Source organism: Pempheris klunzingeri, chromosome 7 (assembly GCF_042242105.1).
Source record: "Pempheris klunzingeri isolate RE-2024b chromosome 7, fPemKlu1.hap1, whole genome shotgun sequence".
NCBI lineage: Eukaryota > Metazoa > Chordata > Actinopteri > Acropomatiformes > Pempheridae > Pempheris > Pempheris klunzingeri.
The window spans coordinates 20,808,829-20,834,404 of NC_092018.1; the positions used below are offsets into that span (position 1 = coordinate 20,808,829).

General features: G+C 40.5%; 1 protein-coding gene across 1 annotated transcript in view; it reads right to left on the bottom strand.

The window, feature by feature from the left end:
- arid3c (AT rich interactive domain 3C (BRIGHT-like)) overlaps positions 1-24,868 on the bottom strand; it is a 63,326-nt gene extending 38,458 nt beyond the window's left edge. Inside the window, exons 1-2 of the mRNA XM_070834386.1 lie at positions 24,755-24,868; positions 23,774-24,421 (exon numbers count right to left, since the gene is read on the bottom strand). Coding sequence (XP_070690487.1) covers positions 23,774-24,421; positions 24,755-24,793 — 687 coding nt within the window. The 5' untranslated portion in view covers positions 24,794-24,868. The remainder of the gene's footprint in view (positions 1-23,773; positions 24,422-24,754) is intronic.
- Between the last annotated feature and the right edge of the window lie 708 nt (positions 24,869-25,576).

Genomic DNA, 25,576 nt, shown 5'->3' on the forward strand with positions numbered 1-25,576 from the left:
AGATCAACTGTTTTTTCACCAGAATAATCAAGACTTCTGGGTTATATATATGCTTATATGAAATTTACAAACTTTTAGCTGTGTTCAATAAAAATGAACTCTTTTGGCCACCTGCCCCCTCAGAAATCTGGTGGCAGCCATTTATAGGTTCCTCTCTCTGCCACGTCCATGTAGTGTAGCCAGTGTTCCTTTAGCCACTCTGAGATGAGATGATTTCAGGATGGCGCCACATGAGCGTCAGCCTGTTACAGCAGCTCTCGCCCAACTTTTCCTCAATGCACTTTATAGGAAAGGGGAGAGCAGACTTTATCTGCTCAGGAGGCTTTTGGAGTGCAGGGGGCACTGCTTGAGACCTTCCACGACTATGTTGTGACATCAGCCATCTTATATAGAGTGGTCTGCTAGGGGAGCAGCATCGAGGTTGTGGACAAGAAGAGACTGGACAAGCTCATCGAGAAGGCCAGCTCTGTCCTGGGTTGCCCCCTCGACCCAGTGGAGGTGGTGGGAGAGAGGAGGATGATGGCAAAGCTATCATATTACTATTTTAGTTTGAAAACATCATACAAGTGTATCAGCTGGTGTGTGCTGTTTGACCTGAATGCTGTAAACACACATGCATGTCCACACGCTCACACACACACACACACACACACACACACACACTTACAAATACAAAGAGCCTCTGGTCAATATTAGCAAACACAGAGGGCTAGTTGAGGGCAAACTAAAGTCTTAGCCTCTCCCAGAAAAAGGACAGTGAAAAGTCTCCCCCTCCTCCTTCTTCAGCAGGAGGATGTGGACTCAGGTAAGTTGCTGTGTTTGTTTGTATGTGTGTGTGTGTCTCATTAACGATAGCAGTTGAGAGGGGGAGCTTTGTGAAATCAACAGCTCGTCCCTGTGTGTGCCAGCCTTTTATAGGGCCTAACAAGCCAACTCCAAATGGCTGCCATTCCCATGAGACCATTGTTTTTATAGAGCAGTCAACAAACTTCACCCCCAGTAAGAAAACAGGAGCCCCAGCACTTTTCTGAGCCCACCTCGTTGCTGATTCCACTATGGCTTCATGAGGCCTGGCTAGCATTTCAACATTAATGGCACTGACGTTGTTGTGTACATTATATACAAAACTAATCTTCCTATGTACACATTTTTGGGAATGTTTGCTTTGCAGACACTGGATGTGTCACAATATTTAAGCCCAAAGCCACTCTAAAGTAGCCCTACAAATAACAGTGTCCAATTTCACACATTCACTTTATCAAATATGCACAGTGCATATGGACACAATGTTGACAGTGCACTATTTTGGCAATTAGGAAATAAGAAATGAGTATACGTTGCATTGTTTGATACAAGGTTACAATACAAGAAATGTACCACCCTGAAATATGCTGACCCTGGTCACAGTCCAGCAAATGGTTTCACACAATTCCACTGATCAATAGGTGGCTGTAATGCTCCAAGAAACCCATGCAACTCATGCAAGACAGACAACAAAGAAGACATTACAAATGGTTTCTGAGGAAGGAAATGCATTTGCCACATTTGTTTGAGTTGAAGGATAGCTACAATTTGTTTCTGTGAGTAACACTGAATGCAAACAGTTCTTAAAAAGAACACAGGAAACCACACAACTTATAACCAACTGATTCTCCCCACTCAGCCACTCTGGTAATTAGCAGCTCCGTAGACAGAAAGGTGAAGCTAGAGACACCAGCAACCATCGTCAAATGCATCCCAGGGGCCAGAGCGGGTGACATAGAAACATTTGAAACTGCTGGCTAAGGATAAACGGAAATTTGTTACGATTCTAATTCACGTCTGCGGGAATGACACCTGATTATGCCAATAGGAGGTCACCAATATTGAATCGGTGTGCAATTATGCTAAAACAATGTCAGACTCTGTAGTTTTCTCCCCTGCCCAATCTGACCAGTGATGACAGTATAACCGTATGTTATCATTCAACCGCTGGCTGTCCAGGTGGTGCCCAGCAAATGGTGAGGGCTTCATAGATAATTGGCAGTCTTTCTGGGGAAGACCTGGTCTGATTAGAATAGACAGCATCCATCCCACTCTGGAGGGAGCAGCTTTCTTATCTAGGAATTTTAGAGTTTATTAGTCCCAAAACATGTCAATACAGAGTCAAAACCAGGAGGCAGAGCTGCAGTCCTACACGCTTTTCTGCACCTCCATTAGAACAGTCACCCACCCAATATCCCATAGAGACTGTGTCGTATTTAAATCATTTAAATCTATTAATCTTTTAATCTATTAATTGAAACAGCTGTTGGGCTTGATGTGCATTTGCACAGCTTTTCTCCAATTGATCTTACTGAATTGGCTTCAATGATTTCCTCATCCAAACTGTCAACTTGTCTCCTAGACCCCATTCCTACTGGGCTACTTAAGGAAGTCCTACCCTTGATCAACATGTCCTTACTGGATATGATCAATCAGTCTTTACTAACAGGCTACGTACCACAGTCCTTTAAAGTAGTGGTAATTAAACCGCTTCTGAAAAAGTCTACTCTTGATTCAGGTGTATTAGCCAATCAGCTGTGTAATTTTTTAAATACCAATAGTCTATCTGAAGATTTTCAGTCAGGTTTTAGAGCACATCATAGCACAGAGACAGCACTGGTGAATGTTACAAACGACCTCCTTATGGCATCAGACAGAGGAATTCCCTCTGTACTTGTCCTATTTATCAGATCAATTTCAGTTTGTACATGTCAACAATGAGCCCTTTGTCCACACAAAAGTTGGCCATGGAGTCCCACAAGGTTTGGTTCCTGAAACAATATCATTCACCTTATATATGCTTTCACTGGGTAATATTATGAGAAAACACTCATTCATTTCCACTGTTGTGCAGATCATACCCAAACATACTTCAAATCAATAAAGATATACATGAATCCAATCAGCTGAGTAAACTTCAAGTCTGCCTTAAGGACATAAAGTCCTGGATGAGCAGCAATTTTCTGCTGCTAAACTCAGACAAAACTGAAGTTATTCTGCTTGGCCCAACTTGGAGACACATTTTCTAACATATAGCAGTTGCTAGTATAGCAACTCTGGATGGTATTAATCTGGCCTCTACTACCACTGTAAAAAATCCTTATCTTAGAGTTATCTTTGATCAGGATTTGTCCCACATAAAACAAATTTCCAGGACTGCCTTTTTCCATCTACGTAACATTGCTAAAATCAGGCCCATCTTGTCTATAAATGATGCAGAAAAACTAGTCCACATATTTGTCACTTCCAGGGTGGTTTATTGCACTCCCCATTTATCAGACTGCCCCAATAAGTCTGGAAAGACTCTTCAGCTGGTCCAGTATGCTGCTGCTCGTGTACTGACGAGAACTAAGAGGAAAGATTATATTTCTCCCGTACTAGCTTCCCTTCACTGGTAAAGTGAAACCCAGAACAGAATTTTAAATCCTTTTCCTCACCTACAAGGCTCATAATGGTCAAGGTCCATCATATCTTAAAGAAGTCACTGATACTACCATACTAGAGCACTGTGCTCCCAGAATGCAGGCCTACTTGTGGTTCCTAAAGTCCTCTAAAGTAATGATGGAGGCAGAGCCTTCAACTATCAGGCTCCTCTCCTGAGGAATCTTCTTCCAGTTTGAATTCAGGGGGCAGACACCCTCTCTGCATTTAAGTCACCTTAAAATCTTCCTTTTTGATAAAGCTTATAGTTAGGGCTGCCTCAGGCCTTGGACCAGCCCCTAGTTGCAATTGGCTTAGACAGCCAGGAGACTTCCCATGATGCTCCCATGAAGTGGACTCCTCCCATTAATAAGCATATTTCATATTCTCTATGTATTCTTCTTCCTTCCTCCGTTTGTGTTAAGGTAGGTCATCTATCTCAATTGCCTTCATGATACAGTTGTGGGCAGTCGTGGCTCAGTCTTCTAGTCCACATGTTGAGGTGTCCTGACACTGAACCCCAAACTCATGAAACACAGCTTCAGTGTGTAAACTAGTGAATGGGAATGAAGTGCTTTGGGTTGTCAAAAAAGACTAGAAAGGTACTATGCAAGTATAATGCATTTCCCACTTATCATTGGTAAGAGACAACATAGCACATAGCGTCACATTGACCACATGTAATGCTGTTATAGGCTAACATCTATGCAGCAGAATGACAGCCAGTGTAGCGCAGTCTTTTCCTTAAAAGGACATGTTTCCAATAAAGCAGTCAAATATTGAAATGAGTTGATATTTCTCACCATAGACTAAAAACAGCTGACTGATTAGTTATTTCAGCTACTTACTTCTTTTTGCTTTTTGAGTATTTGACACCACATCAGTAGTGGGAAACCCCAGATTAGACCTCATTTATTTATCAGCATATCTGACCAACAGTAACAGAAGTGGGCTGAGTATACTCCAGTAGGCACACACTTAAAGCTAATACACTAATTGTGATAAAAGTATATATGTTGAAATAGTCTTAGGATTAGTGTGTCGGTCAGTTTTACACTGTACAGCAGCAGCTAAAAAAGCACCTATTGTGTCGGCTTCTTTGATCATTATTACACTGATGGTTTTGTTGTCAAAGGGTTTCCCCAAGTTACAAACAGCATCCTCATATCCCTCTACTGGTATTTCTCCATGCAGATAGCTTTGGTTCTATTAGTCCAGGTTTTGAGATATGTCTCTGAGATTTCTCCCTCCACCCTAACACATTAAAGGCGAATGGAATTTACTTTGTACACACAATTCTGAAAATATCACTTCCTCTATTTGTCCTATAATTAGAGCTAAATTACAGAATTCTTTTCAGGAAAATGTCTTGGAAATGATTAGAGAACTGTGTTAAAGTGTAAAAGTAAATGCTTAGTACCAGAAAATGTTATTTATCAGAAGCATTCCGAAGTTGCAGTTACATTAAGATTAGGTTAATGGTTATGTTTAGTTAAGTAGTGGCTATAGTTAAAGTTAGGATAAGCCTCCTGGAAGTTAATGTAAGTCAATGAAATATCCTCCGGAGTGACAGAAACACAACTGCGTGTGTGTTCATACATGTGTGTGTGTCTACGACACGATAGAATTTGTTGTATCTTGGCCATCTGCTTACACAACACTGGCTGAGCGGCCTGGAGTCCTGGCAGGAAATACCAGCTCTGTGTGATGATGTGGCACTTTGAGCCATAAATTTACCATTCATCACCCCTCCTCTCCCTTCCTCCCCAGGTCAGCTCATCCCATCCCCCATCCTGTGCTTAGTTACATCCACTTATCCTCTCCCTCATATTGGTGTCCCATGCGTCCTTCAATTCTGTATTTGGCTCTTTTTTTTTATAAACTACACAGCCTTTTACTGTAGCTAGAATGTTTTAGATTGTTTTCGTGCTGGACTTGTTGTCGAAAGTTGTACAACAATGGATCAGCCCTGAAATTTCCTGCCATGTAGTTCTTGTTTTCTGGCACTTGATTTATGGTCTGAGTTACATCCACCTATTAGATGAATTAGGTTATGTTAATCCAATTACAATCTAACCAGCACAAGAGCTGCTGCACAGCTCAGCAAAGGGAAATGAAGTCTGATTGTGTCAGTCATGTATTAAGATATATGAGTTATTTTTGCTGATCAAAAAACAGGATTTGAATCTGGAGTTCTGATGAAAATCTGACCTGAGTTGTAATTTCATTGTATGCATGGCAGTTGCATGGATCAGTACAGTAGCCTATTTAAAACTGATTAAATGGCAAAACAGCTGAACAAGTAGTTATTTGGCCAAAATTGATTACACTATGATATTTTTACATAATATTTAATTACATAAAAACAGATTCTTGTTATTTTTAATTCATTAATGTATAGCTTTTTTCATGTTTCCATCAGATACCCCCTTTTTCATATTGTATATAAAATAAAATATTGGCTCCAACCAGCTGCGTGTGACTTTCTTCGAAATAGACTTAAAATGTAAAATCTCAAAATTGTTCAATATTGTTCACTTACTCTGGTTTACACCCTTCATTATAACAGAGAGCAGAAAGTTATTTGAGTTTAGTTAGGAGCCACTGATTACTAGAGAAATAGTTTAAGAAAGTTTTCTTCATTATCATATATGACTGGAAACTGTATCCTTTCATATGCCGACACTTTCAGCTCAGTTTTTCACTAATAAATCGACAGTTTCAACTGCATCAGTGCTTGAATTTCAACTGAATCTTCAACCCGTTTGAGTACTTACACTACAGCCAACACTTTATCTTCATTCATACACTTTGAGTGAAAATCTAAGCACTTACGTTTTATCTGCAATGTCAACCTTTTTCAAATTTTCAACTATTTCAAATGTTTTAATTGCTCTTGAGCCGAACCAGAAGATGTTATGAAGCTAACCCGTGAAGCTTTGGAACCACTGAAATGGGATGTAGGATTAGTATGGCAAGCTGATAAGCTGCCATGAGGTGACAACCATATGAACAACAAGGTCTAAGCTTCATGCATACAACTTCTACCATAAACTCAACTTTTTAAGACCAGAGATAAATCCTTCTGCATTTACCAGAAGAATGTTTTTCTTCAATCTAAAATGAGAATAACGAGGTCCAAGTCCACCACAACCTTTATATAAATGGCCACAGCCTCATGTGCTCAATCGCTAATCTGTTGTTTTAATCTGATGTTGATCCCCTCAGTGATCTCTGACCAACATAGGTATGTCAGAGTGCTAAGCAGCATTCTGATGGGCAGCAGCTCGCAAGTAGGTCAGAGGCCATTTAAATAGTGCTTATGCCAAACAGAAACAAAGTGTCAGCAAGCTCATGCTAGATTTCACAGGAGTACATGTCGATTAAAGAGGATCACATTACATGGCAGGGCTACATTCTTAAACTTCCAGAGACTTTGTATGACCTATTGTGTTCAGATAAGAGGACAGAGGACAACAGAATACACTTCTTTGTGTCTCATTTTCTTCTCGTGCAACACTCCAGCAGTGGAACTGCAGCAGGAATGGTATTTTGCTTTTAATGCTTCTTAACAACAACAAAAAGAAAGGATGGTGTTTCACACACTGCCAATGTGACGGGCATTCAAAGTAGAGCCATGATGATTTTACTTGTTTACAAGGATAGCAGTTTGTTAAATAAGATGTGGATGAGATGGGTGATGAAACAGATACAGTTTTCATTTGTATTTCATTTCTGACAGCAGAATTTAAACACTGTGTTTTTATGTTGCACAAATTCACATCTTTCGTGCGGATTAGTGGTTTTGTTTAACTTTGATTAATCCTAAATGAACATATTTATCAATATTATTGATTCATTTTCTTTCTCACTGACTGCTTCAGCACTATTCGCTTTAAGAAAAAGAGATTTTATGACCAAATAATAAAGGCAATGACTTGGCTCAGATAAGATTCTTTACAGCACTGGCGTTGGCTGCTTGTGATGACTAGTTATTTCTACTTCATCAAAAGAATCAAAATCAATATTGCACCCTGTGACTTAAGACACATGGGGAGGGTAGTAGTTGACAGTAAAGCATGCTGCAGCTTCGCCACATTCTTTTTATCTGTTATTACTGTGTATTTGGTAGAGATGGCTCCCAGAAGAAGGCTTATGTTCACTAATATCCTTCCTCACACAATCACATAGGTCCTGCTTAACTCCAAAAAACAAGAGTTCCTGCTGCTGACTCCCTCACAAATTATATAGGTCTCTCTTGGCTTTTTTCCGACAAGGTCAATATTGATTTTTCATTCCCATGTGAGCAGCACTGAATAATCTTTTCCATGTCCATTTCTTACTATGCTGAGACATTTGTCAGGAGCCTGGATAGGACTGGAGATAAAATTGGTATGGCAAACAAACCCATTAAGACTTCTTTTTAACAATTTCTCATCCTGGAGAAAATAGGATAATGTCGTATGTGATGACTGTCTTCAAGAAGTGCCGTGAATAATAGCAGCTTGTGTCAAATCTTCTCTAAAGCTATAAATTTAGATTCATTTCAGACATTAATAATAAGGATCACAATTTTCATTACCGTCCTAGTTGTGGGTGAATCAGTGACCCACTTATTTCCCCATGGCCCCCCCGCCAAGCTCCCCATAAATTAAAGCTCCTCTTGTTGGCCTTCCTCTGTTTGTACAACATGTTTTCTCAAGCACTCTCAACAGGGGGAAACAAAGACAGGAAGCACAACTGTTTCCTTTTTCGCACTGAGGAATCCATAAGCACATTAGGAACTATACCTAGTTTGTATTGATTTCAGCTACACCTCAGGTTCAATCTACTGGTTACTTCCCTGACCCTGTGATATCTCATGCTCTCTTTGTCACAATTAAAATGACTTTGTGCGTCTTTATAGTATTTCTGACCCAGTGTCTATGCACTCACTCTTAATTCTTCGCACCGCTGTCCACATTTCATCTCTTGTCTTTCTAACCACACAGTGTCTATATTGAGGTGCTTGTAGCAAGCCTGGACAGAGAACCATATAAGTAATCTCCATGTGCCAATAAGCTGTGGAATTCCTCTGGGACCTCTCCATAAACAAAAGGACACACTGATGTATAATCTTATCTTCACTACATGGCATGCATAGAGCTATTACCCCCAGTTTGTGTCTCTAGTCATGACAGTTATCATTATATTTGAATCAATTTGAAAGATAAATCTGGGTCGTTAAGAACCACTTAGGGCTGTTTTGAAAATATGTAAGACTTTTTGACCATCTTGTCCAAAGAATATTCTGTAAAGCGCATGAAAAAAAAGAACTGCAGTCCAATACAATATTTGCAAACACTAATTTTTCTATACCAATTAACACATTTTTAACGAAAATTACAGAAAAGAAGTGGAAGGTGGAATTATTGTCAAAGTCGAAGTCCATTATATGAAATTATAGTGAACAAAGTATGAAGTACTGTATGCAGAACACTGTGGACAAAGAGTGCTGAGAGCAATGGTTTGTTGATCACAATCAAACAATATAGTTTGTATAGGTAGAGAGCACTGTGAAGTAATGTTGCTTTGATGACCTGCACAACCTAAAACACTGCAGCCCTGCTTTCCCAACACTGCTTTTCAGCTCATTGTTGTATGAAGGTCAGGTTACACATTCATTAGATACTGTGATAGTTGACAATATAATGAACAGAAATGTCTCAACCGCTTGTCAACACACTCGTGTCAAAACCCTCATTATCAATTGGAACCTGCAGAACATTATGGCCCTTACTAGCAGAGCTCAGAGCTCCTGTATTCTTCACCGTTTTCTTGTTCTTGAAAACCTATGTGTTCGAACATTTCCAGCCTGCCCGACCGACTACTTGACAATCTGGGATGGAATTGTTTGACATACAGAGCAGATAATTGACCACAAGCTCCCATTCACACCTATGGCTAATTACTCAGCATCCATCACATCTAATTTCCACCTGAGCTTCATTTAGCACAGCTTTTCTTAACCAGGAGGAGTCAATGCCCAAAGCACTGCAGGTTTTCTTTCTAAACAAACAGTTGGATTCGCTGTCTAGTTCGCTTTCACTAAGAAATGTATGATTTCAGTTGCCAACTCTCATGTTTTTGGTATGAGACACCTAATTTCAGGCTCTGTCTCGCTCTGTCACACTGCACATACAAATCTCTCTAAAAAGCCACTCCTTGATGAAAAATGCTGTGAAGGTACTAGTCTTCCAACACACGTTGAACACGCACACACACACACACACACACACACACACACACAAGCTTTCATGTACGCTTAATTTTGCCTGTCTGCAGTCACATTAGTACAACAAACAGAACATATATGTAGAATTCTTTTGTTTAGCTTTATTAAATATCTGTAAATACCTGTAGCACAGCAGCAGCAATGACATGCCCATCTCCAAACTGAAAGAGGTGCTATACTCAATTTTTGGGAATTGCATTATTCCCACACATCAGAGAGGTAAGATGTTACACACACATTCCAAGTTTATACATTCAAAATACTTAGAATGAATCAGCTGTCCTCATAATGAGTCTTGAAGTACTGTGCAGCACAGCACACATTGTGTATCTGTCTATTAAACACAACCTCTCTAATAAAAAATATGGCAACAGATGGAATCAATCAAAGAACATTTTACTGGACTTATTGGATTACTGTAGCAGTTCACTTATTTGACAGACAGGCTGTTCATTACACTGGGCAGGAATTCCAGTGTTTTGTAAATCAGAAATCCAACAAATGAAAACTAGCCTGCAGATTCTGTGCCACTAACATTGCATATTAATACTTGATGCATCATTGTGTTTTTAAGTGTGTTGTGTGAGAAGATGAACCGATAACAGCATTAACTGTGTACAATTTCAATGGAAATACCAAGAAATAGCCCCTATGAAAACTGTCCTTAGAGACGACAACAGAAATTCCATTCACCTCCCCTGTATTGGGCTGGAGGCAGACATCTCAGAGAAAGATTTCTTAAACATTTTGACGGATGAAAACTGAATTTGCATTAAAGTTGTCTGCAGTCTACAGTCTAAGTCTACAGCAGAAGTGCTTCAGTACCCATGCAGAAAGATGTCTTTTAGTGAGTCTGTCTGACTGTCTCTCTCTCTCTGTCCCTCTGTCTCTCTCTCTCTGTCTCTCTCTGTCCAAACCTCCACCCAACACGGACCCTGACAGAAGCCGCCCACATTGAGCCTGGGTCTGTTCGAGGTTTCTTCCCGTTAAAGGGGAGTTCTTCCTGCCACTGTTTCCTAATATAATATCTGATGCTGCTCATGTGGGAATTCTTGAATCCTTAATGTTGAATTCCTGAATCGTTGGGTCTCTCTCTAATTAAAGAGTTTGGTCTAGACCTGCTCTTTATGGAAAGAGTCTTGAGATAATGCTGTTATGAACTGTCGCTATATAAATAAAGATTGATTGATTTGATTGATTGATTGAGTTGGAAAGTGAGGGGATGAAAGTTGGGGTGGTAAATGGACTACAAATGATATATGCACCGCGCTTGGAAAGCGCCTTTCTAGTCGTTTGACTTTGTACAGCACTTTTACACGACATTCGCACTGACGGCAGCGGCTCCCCTACCCTTCAGACACACACTGGGAGCACAGCTTTCTGGAACAATTTGGAGAAACTTTGCCCAAGGACACTTCGACATGCAGTCTTGTGGACTGGAGGAGCTGGGGATCAAACAGCCGATCTTCTGATTGGTGTACGTGGACATGGTCTACCTCCTTGACCAAAACCAGCTATGTGGGAGCAACCATTATAGATGTGTCCCATCGCACATCTGTAATCAGTATTTGCTTTTGACCATAAGAATCCTTGTCTAAACCTAACCAAGTGTTTTAGTTTAAAGTTAGAATCACAAAGATCTTTGTTTTGTCCTCTTTGGCGGTACCTATGGTGAAGCTGTAATTGCAGGTGTGTTTTTGGACCTCACCCTGAAAAAACAGCATGTTATTACGCACGAGTGAGTTGAATACATGGACATATTCTACTCTATTCTTCTCTTTGTCAGAACACTTTACTAACTGTTTGCCCCTCCTGATTATTTCCAAGGAATGTCCCCCCAGACACCCGTCCTAGTCTTCTAGTGATGCTGTAAATGCCAGGGCTTTTATCAGCAGGCCATATACTCAGTCACCATTGTGTTACCTCATTCAACAAATGACAGTGACTTAAAATACATTTATTTAAGAGTAAACTTTGAGATTATTACATTATCCTTAACCACGACACAGTTGCCAAGTGCAGATAATGTGAAAAGTAAAAAAAATTTGCATACATTGACACCGAATATTTTTTCCCTTAACAAATAGTATTAAAATAGTTCAACTTTAATGTTCTTGTGCAGCGATGGAGCTAAATGTAGCTGACAGTTCACATGTTGTCAGCAGCCAAGACTTTACTGTTAGCCTAGCTAGCTCAGCTAGCAGGTGACATGTATGACCCTCAGTGAAATCATCATGTTACATTGGAGCAGTCTTAAGACAGCAGCTCTGTCTGCATTAGTGTGGACTTATTACTTAGTTAGTATTAGTAAGATGTACTGCTCGCAATCTTACTATGTAGTTGTGGTTAGTTGGTGGAGTTGATAAATGAAGCTGCCACATTAGCATGACAGTTCTCACTGGGGGAATGGATGAATGGCAGACTGGAGAACTTTGTCTTCTATTCCTAATGGAGAGGAAAACCCCTCTACATTAATGTGTAGTGGAGCTCTGGTACATTCCAGACATTTGTTAATAACTGGAAGTACAGAAGCAGAAACCCAGCATAAACATCTCAAAGACCATTCAAATGACCTCTCACTGAGAGGTTGCCTCCCCCAAGGCAGCCTGTATCCAACCCTACCTCCATCTTAACTGATGACAGCAGACCAAGAGACATTTTGAATATTTCTTTAAGTGAGCATAGAAGAGCTGATCCTGACAGGGCCTCACCAGTAGCTGCTAGCACCAGTTTTTGCATGTCAACGAGAAATTATGTCTGTGGTAAAATATATTAAATGCAAGATTCACTTACTTATCCCATTGCGTAGCTAAGGAGGTAAACTGGCTGTTTATTGTTCGCATAATATTACTTCAAATGTTTGCATTGCTTATTTTTTTCCTTTGTGGCAGGGACATTTGTCCACTGTAAAAAAGTAATACCTTTTGGAAATTCAAATGCACATGACAAACAATAACTAAACATTGATATCATGACATTTTTTTTTTACTTTGGTCTCTGGTGTCATCTGGGTTATTTTGTGAGATCAACTAAATTGAAATCTGTTTTCATAATATATTATTTAACTATGCTATAATGAGCCCTAAAATAAAAACCAATAAATCCCAGCTCACTGTTGAAGATTGCACAGTATATGAGTCCATTTCAAATCATCATCCTGACCTGAAATTACACTTCGGGTTTTATTAAAAAGTTAGTACATTTTCATTTACAGCTGCTTTATTTTGAATATTTTGTATTGTGCACATAAGGGGGGTGAAAAAAAACATTAAAACACTCTTTGGTTTATAAAGTAGTTACAGTAGACAGTAGACACAAAGCAGTGTTTGTGACCACCTGTGTCTCTTTTAGTTGTCTAATTAGCTAATTCATGAGAATTCATGTGAATTCATTTTGATTTGAGTATTGTAGAGGTACTTCCTAGGCCTTTGTAAGTTTCTCGTAACCTGACGCTATGCGTCTGCCTCCACTTCATGGCTTCACTTGATTAGTGGACTGACTGAGGAAGCTCTCTCAGTAGAGTGTCACCTCACACTTCTCTATCAACCAGAAAGGGTATTGTCTTTCCATCAGGCTGCAGTGGTGCGAGAGGAGGGCAGGAAACATGACCAGCAGCTATTGTTAGGCTGATGTAGCCCTGTCATTCACAGCAAATGAGCTGGAGGGAGGGGAGGGGGGTGGGGGGTTTGCATTCGAGATAGCAGGTCTGTGTGAGGAGAGAAAAAATGATTAATGATGGGGGAGGAGTTGGGTAAGTCCTGAATCAGACTGAAAACATTTAAAAAACATCATCTCTTTCTGTACTGGAGGACACAAATTGATGAGCATCATTGCCGATGTAGACAAAAAGCACATGTTTTCTAGGAGTTGGGCTGTGTATCATTTGCTTGAGATCTGATAAGGTTACCAAACGCTACCCTCTGGCCTACCCCTAATGATACTCTTATGGCATCTTATTTTAACAACTGTTTTATAAAAAAATCTCCATTTAACTTAAGATAGCAATGTTTTCTAGTGTTGAATGCTAATCCAAAGCAAGCATACATAAACCATGTGTCTTAAATTGACATAAGTAAATCAGAAACTATCTGTCCAAAGAAAAAGTCACCTAAGTAACTCTGACACAAAACTCAATATCAGCTCCTGGTACTTGACAATTCTCCAACACTTTTTCAAATACCAAAATCCAGTCCCATTTGTGGAATAATACTTGCTACAAACTACAAACGCTACAAGTTCTACTTATGCAAGAGAGACAAAGTCACCTGTTGTCCTATTGTAGCTGACCCAATAGCGTCTGTAACCAGAGCCATAGCTGTCACTGAGGACACTGAGGTCATGTCCTCTGTATTTTGTCAGGGATGTGGGAGTTTGGGCAACCTAGGGGGACTGTAAGATTTACAATTAAAAATTACACAAGATAGGTATGTAATTGTAATTGGAAGATTCCAGTGTAGCCTTTCTAGGTAACGAAATACATTAATCAGAATTCAGTATTTCCCCTCAAGATGAATGTAAAATCTCTATAGAGTAATGAAAGAAGTAGATGCAAAGAAGCCGTGTGTTGAGAAGTTGATGAGGAAAACATTTACAAATTCTGCCTCCTTGTTTTTTTAGTGACTGTAAATCCTCACTTTTTTGTCTTTCCCCAACTTGAACATGCTTTCTCTCCCTCCTCTTGTTCAATCTTCCTCATGTCATTTTCACATTTACTGCCCTCCATCATCATGGCCAAATGCTTATGTGAAGCTGTGCCACAAGGCCTTATGAAAATAAAGTCCCCTGTGAGCAGGATTAACACAGAGGTTAATTAACTTATGTTACACCTGATCTTTGTCGCCTATTGGCCTGTACTGGTCAGACCGGACAGGTCCAGATTACCCTCAATCTGGAGCCACAGCAGACACAGCGAGCCCAGGCTAGTAAACTGCACACATGTCTGCTTCACTATCTGACGTGTGGGTATACAGGAGACAAGTGATACAGAGAGGCCCCCCAGGCTTAAATAGGAATGTAATGGCATGCATTATGCGCACACACACCTGCACAAACACATTAATCTATGACAGAAGGTACAACACATGAAACTGGTGTGTGTGTATCTCTTTCTCTGTCTATCAGCTAGTCACCATTCATTGCATTTACGCCCACCCCCACCTCCAAAATACATTCTGGCTCACATTTCAATCCTTCCAAGGTTTCAAATTAACGCTTCAAAAAAAAACTAACTTCTCCCATCCATGCAGGACTAAAGCTTTTGGCCATTACCCACAAATTACTTTGCTTTTTAAAGACTCTCCATGCTATTGTCCATGTTATTAACCACGTTAGAGTGAGAGAGGGGAGGCTGAAGGGCGATTGGCTCTATCATGGTTTGAGGGAAAGGGAAAGCTGCACAGCACATGGAACAAGAATGAAAGCCACCGAGGCCCATGACTAGGGTTAATTTCACCAAATGTAAGCAGCACAGAGAGTGAAAGTGAAACCACAACTTGCAGGTTCTGCTCTAGAAGTACAAAATCACACTGACATTTGTAATATTCATTTCCTAATATGTGTATCCATTTGTCTAGACAGGGATCTTTTTTAAATGGTCTAAATAAAAGTTCTATTTTTAGCAGCTCCAACAAGCCCGAGAACCATCTCAGGTTAAAGATAACCAGCTAAACAGATTGATGTCACATTCATGTCATGTCAGAGTAACAGTAACAACCAGTCAGGAACTGGTCATTCTGACATGAGTGTTAAGTAGTGAACATTGAGAATTAACACAGAGGGCCAACAAGTGTAGATGTTTTTAGACAGCGAGGATTTAACATTTTAAGAAGGATAAAAACGTTGTGGTGATGTATAATTAGCACACAGATATACTGGTACAACTTGATGGTAATCTTGTTAACAAAATGATAATTGATGGGGTGTAGTAGTAGATACTCATTTAACTTACAATATGGACATTAAACTCCAGGAACACACTTCACTGCTTCAGAATATCCGGTTAATGAAACTTTCAATGACAGGTTGTGTCGAGCTACAAAAGCCAGCTCCCAAAGTAGTTTAAACAAAGTTAGATCAAACTGACATAATAGGGAAAATTAGGAAGGGCAAATTTAAGGAAATAATTCAGATTGTGAGCTCCAACATTGCAGACACACTGACAGACCTGAACACCTCAGAGGGCTAATCATACAAGGAACACTTGAGCAGCAATGACAGATCCTCCTCAGTGCGCTATAGAGCCCTTGAAACATAAACTGACTTTTATGGCAGCAATCAAAGCTAGCTTGCTTGGCGTTTGACAATGTGTAAATACTCTTGTTAGTGGAGAGCAGCTACCATGGTGGCACATGTAAATATCCAGCCATTGACTGTACAGCTGTTGATTACATACGCTGGGTCAAAAATATGCTGAAAGGCCATTATACCAAATGCAAATGAGTCTGAAGGTCACCTATATTGAAGAATCAGTGAATTTTCTGCCCTGGGTTTGTTATCTGTAGCCTCTGCAGGCAGGGACTGATGTGTGTGCAGGGTGAAGTGACTTTTACATTCAGTCTTTTGGAGAAAAAGATGACACAAAGGTAAAGGTGATATGGCTAACATTAACACTCTGCTCACTGCTGTAGGGGAATGTAAGCTGCTCACTTCAAAACATATCCATGGTGACAAGTCATTTAGACTGAGAGTACTTTTTTAACTAACGAAACTTTTGCTATTGGAAGAGTTCGCACGGCTAGTTTGACTGCAGTGTTTTCAGAATAATTAACCTTGATACCAACAATCAGTGATACATAAAAGGAAAGGACAATTACTGTCTTATAATATAGTGATTAGGGAAGCCTATATTACTTTACCATGCAACATAAAGCCCTTTCCCCATCAGAACTTTTCTATTGACACAAGAGTGACCTTGACCAAAGAATCCAGGATCCAAATGGAATTCCTGGACCATATATAACTCTCTGCTCTGGTTGTAAAACTTTTCATTCTGTTTTTGTTTCATCGTTATGGTTCTTCAAATGCATTGGAAACATAAGATTGCGTGACTTCTAGTTTCCTTGTTTAGGTTCTTGAACTCCATTGTTCCTGGGTCAGGGCTAATAAATTTGGATTACGACAAATGCAGAAATGTTCACTATGGATAAACTAACCCCGGCAGTTACTAAGCTTTTGCAAACGGACTTTGATAATGTACTAAATTTAATGGAACCCAATCACTGCCTGGGAGACGTCAAAAATACAATTCAAAAATCAAAAGACAAGGCATTGCAGAATAGCCAAGATTAATAGAAGTATACATGCCTATAAAGGAGTGTTCAGACTATACACGCAGCTAAAGGTATCGTGATTGCAAACAAAGCCATTGAAAAGACAAAAATGGATGCAAACTGATATAATTATGTCCTGGGTGATGCAAACTGATATAATTATGTCCTGGGTGATGCACACTGAGATGTAGAAGCTTCCAATACAAGCTGAAAATGCTTTGGCTTGAAGGAAACAATGACTCTAATCCCAAGGATCAGAGGAAAGGACATTGATTGTTGGCAAATTGGGAAAACCCCATCACTCAAATCGATACAAGGCAAAGATTTCACTCACATTCAGTCTAAACACACCTCTACGCCTTTATAAATTACAAACTGTGTGACAACATGATATTATTATTATAAATTCAGTGTTCACAGATGATGAAATGGTTTTGTTTTTCTCAGATTAACAAATCACCTCCCTTCAATATGTACAATTGAGTTTTTAAAATCTCTTTTCATGACTCTGTTTCAACTCATGATCAAATGTATCTTTTTTCCATTCACAGTAACATTTGCCGTACCACATTTATTTTTGCCCTTTACATTTTGTGGCATTGTCCTCCCCATAAAGAGTCCAATCCAAATTCAATAATTGGACCCTTAAGGGCCTCTCAGGACCACATAACTAACAAAGGGAAGCGCTGCACCATTATATTGCGTTACTTCACATTTCACCCACACAATGTTTGCAGCAACGACAAGATGTACAAAGATCTGACAACTGATATGCACATGCATTCAATCAAAAGATAACATGTTGTCATGGTAATTTGGAGGTCCCCCCCAACAATGGCAGGATGGAAAAAGCGAGTCAGAGACGCAGCAGTTAGGCAATGTTTGCCCAACAGTCAGATCTCGTAAACAGAGAGGGGGGCTTTTGCAAGCAGCTGCAGAAATTCCAGGCTGCTGCGATTAAAAAGTAACACCCACATTGAGGGTGGGGAGGGTGTTTGAACAAGCTAACCTGGCCTCTGTTTTAATGAAAAGAGAGGAGCCATTTGCAGTAAAAACAAGTATGTCTCAATGGGACATTGTGCTATGGCAGCTTTCACTGCAGGCTCCTGGGTCCCTTCACACGGCGACTCAGAATGAAAACAAAAGACGCCGCTCCATGGTGTACTGTCGTCCCTGGCCCGGTGGAGCTGCCACAAAGACACTGGGCTGTGGATGTGTCTGTGAGTTTGTGAAGGAGTGAAGGGATCCCCGTCCTGCTGTTACCAGGGCTCCTGCAAGTTTCATCAACTTAATTTAATTAAGATGTTTCGAGGCCCTTTAAATGTTACTGTGAATGGAAAACAGATTAATTTGGTCATTAACTCTAATAGAAAACAAGTATTGACCCATCAGAGCCAAGAGTCATTTCCCAGTGTTTAGAAGAAGCTGCAACATTAGAACAAATTCTAAAACTAAACTCTTTCCAGTCATCTCTCTGCCGTCTGTGACGAAGGCAGAAAATGCCCCAAAGATACTGAAGAAGAACATTGAAGACCTTGAAGCTAACTAAGCTGCCCACACAACACATACACACAATCACAGTCTTGAGACCCTCTCGTCCCTCTATTACTTCTTCTGTATCTCTTTAACCCCACCCCTCTACCCCCTCCTGTCCATGTGGCAGGCAGCCCACCATATAACTGTAATTGCATACAGTGAAAGAATCCAGGAATGCCTTTAAAGCATTTCCAGTGACAGAGCACATTTTAAAGTGAGCTACAGCTGTTAGATGAATATGTGGAGCCAGAGATCCTGTCAGGAAGCTGAAGCCCCACTCATTTCACCTGTTGACTGAACTACTAATACTGATAAAAAAAAAATAAAATAAATGTAGCTAGTAAGTAATATGTTTTACAGTAGCGTCAGGAGCTTGGGCTGAGTTTCCACATCCCTGACAGAATGTTGACACAGGAGTTATGGTGCAGCAGCATGTGTTTCTTTCAAAGCAGGTCTTCCTACCAGGTTTTATGGTCACATTAAAGTGGGTGGTGTGGGGGTGGGGGTGGAGGGGCCAGATTGGAGGGCTGATTGTTTTTCAAGACAAGCCCTTTGATAATTGGCTGAAAAAACTCAATAAAATCCAGAGAACCATACCAGTGGTATTTGCACATTTTTGCCCTCTTACTACGTCCCATTGAACACTGTATGATGCAGTGAACCGTGGTGTAAACAATGCCAGTTGTGGAAATGTTAATGTACTTGTCTAGCACTTTATGATTTGAAATTCCAGTAATAGAATCTTGAAACTTCTTTGTTGCAGACCTGACATTCCCTGTTAGGACTTACACAGCTCAGGCAAGTTTCAAGAGTTTCGCTGACTGATCTTCAAAGCCTTACAGAAGATGACCGAAAACAAGCAGCTGCTTGCAACTATCTTGGATTAATTGCCCAGGCTCTCAAAAGCTATCACTTAAAGACGACTGTCAAAAACAGGAACAAATCTTATTTTCACTCATATACAACGAAGATCCTAAAACACACTGCCTGTTGGTCAAAACAGTCATCCTGTCGCCAAGACTGAGTGCTCTCAATGCTTTCCTTTTCTTCTCTTAAGAGATATGAATGCAAAATAGTTGAACTGCTGCTAGAGCTAGGAGATCCCAATGTGCCTAAAGAAAACTGAGGTGAACAATTTTGTCTTGGTCGCGTTGTTACAGTGAATTTTATGCACACAAAGGTTTTCCATTTTTGCATTGTGGTAATTTTGGTTCAAACACTATGTGCCAATGGCTTTAAGGTAACGAAAGCAACAATGTCTCGGATCTCCAGTGATCTCCGACAAGATATTTACACTGTAAAATAGTAAGCTTAGCGTAGATCCATTAGTCTCTAATAACAAAATGTAAAGGATTGTTATATGTGTTTGGGTTGTGTGTTTTTCTGTTAAAAACACATAATAGATATCAGTATCTGTCTCAAAATGCGGTCAGGCTTTAAGTGGACCAGAAGGAAAGATCATCTAAAAATATTCACTGCACAGCATGCAGCAAAATTTGCCAGCGAAAATGTCATGTAAGCACACATGCAGGTATTTAAAGAGTCGTCATGAAAGCCATCGTATGCTGTGTTTGCTGCCTGACTTTTGGCTAGAACCTTATACAAAAGCTCAGTGTACATTAATACAGAAGGACAAAGAGGAAACTGGCCCTTCCACAGACAGTTCAACTGCTAGCCACCAATATCTTAACCAGTTATTTTATGTTACTGAGTTCTTAAAATCTGATTTTATTGAAATAACTGAATAAATGGACTACATTTGTATTATTCGTGTTAGTGTTTTCCAATTAAATCAGTTTGTTTCAGCAATTCTCCAAGAATCCAATGTCAGTATTTCAAACAAGACAAGACCCATTCAGTGGCTCCATTAGTGTCAATATTCAAATGTGTCATGTTTCTTTGCCTTTTGAAAAACTGTGCCATAAGGCACTTACTTGTACACCACATGATATGTGAAGATGTTAAGATATTTTTGCAGTGGGGATGATTTGAGTGGCAGGGGGAGGGGAGTTTTGCTTGTTTTAAGGATTATTTAAAGGACTTCCTAACTTTACGAGTCAGGGCATGTCGGAATATTTTCAAATTCTTTCCCATGCTCCCTTAAAGAAAATCAAGCACGTAAATCCTAGGATTGTCTATCAGATTGTGGAGCTTTATGCAGGTCTTACTGTGGGCCCAGACGACAAAACACATACTAGTGTACTCCAAATCCAACATACAAAGATGAAAACACAAACTTCCAGATCCATATTTACCAAATATTCTAATACTTGTCAGTCAAAAGGAGAAAGAATGGCTATTCAGAGAAATGTGGTAGGTTGGGAGTGGCATGGAAGTCCACTTTCAGGCACTCCATAGAATTTAGTTGAATCCAGTTTACTGTTGCTTCTTGATAGACTTTTGGATTTACAGCACATTAGTCTTAATCTTCATGTTTTTAATCTTACATGTTTTGGTCATTGGATTTGCATTAGGATTTAGTTTTGTCGGTCATAAGATCCCGAACATTTTTTTTTAAATGTTTAGAATATTTTTTTTTCTGTGCAGCCTGGAAAGGTCCCACTGAGTGCTTTCTAGTTTACTAAACATCAGTTTATATTTCCGTTGAACTAATCAACATTCTATAATACATAAAACATTCCCTAAAGAACCACACCACAGTTTTCTACAACTAAACACACATTTTCACCACTGAGCAATTTATTTTAAAGCATAGGATTTATTTAAAAAAAAAACATTCAGAGACTCATAACCACGGTAAGTAATTCACCACAGTGATTAATTAATTAGTAATTCATCATGTCTGCTTTAATTATTGAGTTAAATTATTGTTCTGTGGTAAAGCAGAGCAAAGCTTTTCAGATTTTTCAGAAAACAATCGAGCTGTTTGAGTGGATGTTGAGTTCACAATTTACTCTCTTCAGTTTACTATCAGGTGTGTTTATGCAAATGACTACAAGCTACATATCTATGCCAACAAGTCTGTAAATACCACGTGTGTATCACAGAGGAAGCATGGCCAGGCGTGTAACAGCACACGATTTTGTTTCTGTTTCGTAATAGCTTGGCACCGAGCCAACTCCCAGATACACCCACACACAGCCAGACGGGGAGATCCCAGCATTTTTGGGTGTGAGCCAGGCTGGAATACCACCAGGTCCAGTCTCCTGCATTTCCTGAGTTGCTGCCAAAACTGTACGCAACAATCCCCCCCCCCCCCCCCCGCCCCCCCGCCCCTTTCTCTCTGTGTGCCTCAGGTCTTTTTGTCGTCTAAGCTCAGCATCTTTTTCTGTCACTGCCAGGAATTTCTTTTATGTTTTACAGTCTCATCTCTTTAGATTCTGCTGTAGCTTGTCTCCTGCTGGTTTATTAAAGGCTAAAATACATTTTACCAGCTGCCTGTCACCATTCTTTTGTAGTAAATATTTGGGTCTTGGTTATATTTTAATTCCATTTAAGAATTTAAAACAAAAGCAACGCAAATCTCAAGAAACTAAAGAAAATGGTTTCTTTAGTTATAAATTGATTTAGGAGCTACTTCAGTCACCAGCTGGTCCCTTTTGGTTCAGATCAGATTAAAACTTCTCCGCCACAGTGGGGCCTTTTTATATTTAGCCCACATCTTGTTCCTATTTCCAAAGATGCATTTACTGCCTTCAAATGTGGTTTTGTTTTGCAGCTTTGAGCATGCTTAGTATGCTGGCTCCACTCTGTCTGCCTAGCAGCCATAAGCATCCTTTTATTGTGCCATGACCATTACACTGAATGACTACGTACAAATGACCTCCACAATAACTGCACATCCTGAGGAATCTTTGAAGCGTACAGCCTCATTTTAGACGGAGCACACACGCATTACCACAGGAAACTTGTCTCGGTGAAAATAAAAGAGTTTTCAGTAAAAACTAAATGCTTTATGACGACAATAATAGGTGTGTAGTTTTTAAATCCATCTACTTAAGCTTTTCTGTTCTTCAAAAGATCTAGTAACTTGAGTAACACTTACATCATATCCTGTGACGGTAATTGTCAAGCAAGCTATCCACTCAAATGCCTATGAGGTTGATACACATAATTCTAAATACACCATTAATGAATCATAGATGTGAAGAGAAAATAAAGAGTTGGATGACGAGCATTCTCTCCACAGGCTCGTCTCACCATCAGCCACACGTAATTGTCTCTATATTGAGGCTATTGGTTTCAGCCTCTATTTAAATTGCATTTCCATGCATTGAGTTGCTTTAATGTCCAGCTCTAATGCAGTCACTAATGTACACATCACATTTACGGAAGTCTGTAAATGATCCATCATAAATAAAAGATGACATGGAGCATCCACAATCGCTCAGAGAGTATGGATCTGCCTGGTGCAGGCTGGAAATATACAGACAGCTGTACATCAGTCAAATAACATGCTGTCATTAACTAGCCACTAGCAAAACAGAAGAGCTGTTTAGGAGAAATGCCCTTAATAAGAGCTCAACACGACCAGCATACACACACAAAAGACATTACAAATATGGAACAGCAGGTAACAGGATTATCAGGGCGTTATTAATGTTTAACAATTAATTACCTAAAGCTCTCAGGATCAGACATAAGAACAACATGTGACTGACACTGGCCATATGAACGCTCACCGTCTGAAAAAGGCTTTGAATCTAAATCCATTTATTGATAACTTATTAGGCATTCATTTACGGATCATCAACATTTATAACTGTTTTATCATCCAAATAGAAAGGATGGACAAAAGCAAAGGCCTTCAACAGCCTGACAACGTGTTCTTATTAATGGTGTTTAACTGAGGAAATGCTCTTTTTAGTTTGTAACAGTTATGACTGTCATCAAATGATGCTTGATAAGTTGTCAATAAATGAATTATTAGATCCAGATGAGCTTAATATCAGCTAGAGCTTATTTTCCTCTATGAATGATGCCTTGTTAGGAAGGCTCATTCAAACCTGTGCCAAAATCCTAGTGTCAGTCCAACAGAGAGAATTTTCAGCAGGAGCAGATTCATCAGATGGACTCAGTTCAAACTCTAAATTACTGGGAGCACATTTGCTGTGTTCTTTTGTTTTTATGGGACTTCAACGAACTGACTTAACTTAGAAAAACAACTGCCTGCGGCTCCTGAGACATGAAAATAACTGCTGTCAAAATCTTTACAGGCTCCACTGTGGAGCCCACAAACCACTGAGTGGAGCAGAATCCCTTTGCAGGGGAACCAAGTGTTCTGTCTCACCTGTTTGAACTGCTCCTCGTAGGTCCACTCGTTGTGCTGGGACTGGGGGTGCGCCGACGGAGACTCTGCGCGGCGGGCAGAGGCGAAGGCCGCCGGGACTCTGGCGATGAGATGCATCGGGGCGCTCTGAGGCGGCAGGCAGGCTCCCTGGAGCGAGGACTGTCGGTGCTGGTAGTGGTTCAAGCCGACATCGTCTTCGCCCTCGTCTTCTTCATCCATGATCTCCTGCTCGTCCAGGTCGTCCCCCTCCTCGTCCCGCTCCTTGCCGTCGCTGCCCGGCCTGGATGAGTCCCCGTCCTCCTCGGCTCTGCGGTGCTCCATGTGTGGGAGCGTCACTCCGGAGGACGAGTTGGCAACTCCGGCAGCCAGTGCGCCCCGCATCGCCGCCTGGTAGTGGCGGAAAGCCAGAGCTTGTTGGTGGATCTGTGACTCCACCATGGAGCGGAGGTCTTTCTCTGTTTCCGCCTGCCGGAGCTTCTCCTCCAGGGCCAGCCGCGCTGCCTGCTGCCGCTGCAGGTTCTCCATGACCGCCTCGAGCTTCATGCCGCCGCTGGCGGACTGGTGGGACTGGGCGCCGGGGAACGGGCTGTGGGAGGAGGCGGAGGGAGCCTGGAGCGGAGGGCTGCTGGCGGACGAGAAAGAGCCTTGCTGCGAGGGGAGGAGAAGAGATCCGTGGAATGATTATCAGCGGCACTTTGTCAGATTAAAACACAGGCTACCAATTAGTGTCATTACGCACACGGACGCAGTTTTACTCTCTGACTTATTCCGTGTAATGTAAAGAGAATAGCCTGTTAAATATCCCACATTACCATGCAGCGGACGGGAGACACTTGAACTAAGTTGCAAAACACTGTTAAACTATCCAAATACACAGTGCGTAATACTAGAGATAAAAGTGCCTTTGAAAAAGGAAACATATAACCAAGTGTGCGGTGGTTAAGTCTAATAATCCAATAGAAATAAAGCCTGGACGCTTACCAAAGCAGATTTAGTTGCTATACTTGTGTTATCAACCATGCTTCTCTCCGTCAGATGCGCCGAAATATCACCAACCGGATCACGAGAGTCTTCTTTCAGACCTGGACACGTCCCGCACTCCACATCCAGATATGTCGGTGTCGGTAGTTGGCTGAATAAATACTTGAAATGTGTTTGCTGTTGAATGGTGGAGCCCCTGGCTGCTTTTGGCAACAAGTGGCAACTGTAGTAAGAATGACCTCTGGAGGCAGAGATCAGCCCTCCTGCTCCATCTGCTAACAGCACGTCAACAGTGGGACACCGAGTGCGCACCGACTGTGGTGGAGCTGACGAGACCTCAGTCCTGCTCAGGCCTGTGTCAAAGTCATTCATTCAACAAAAAAAAGAAAAGAAAAAAGACACGAGCCTGCGATATTTTTTGGATTGTTTGGTATTGCCATAAACCATTCTAACTTCTGCTGTCACTATGACAGGATGATAGGCTGGATCACTGCTAATAAATGTCCAGGTAGGCCTGGTGATGCAGGAGATGTTCTGTAAAGCTCATCTGCTGCTGTTTGTAGTTTTTTTTTATTTTAGTATGATAATAATAGATACAGAAATTATTTTATAACAGATTTCTGTTTATTTATATATGTGATACACTCAAAATATCAATATCATTTGAATGTATTTGTGTTTCTGTGTTTTACAATAGATTGAGTGTGCTCCTTGCAGTTGAAGTTGGAACTGAACTGTCTCTTTCTTATGATTTCATCACATTGACACAAAAATCCTACAGGAATCTAATATCTAATATATTGATTTGCAGCATTGATCACA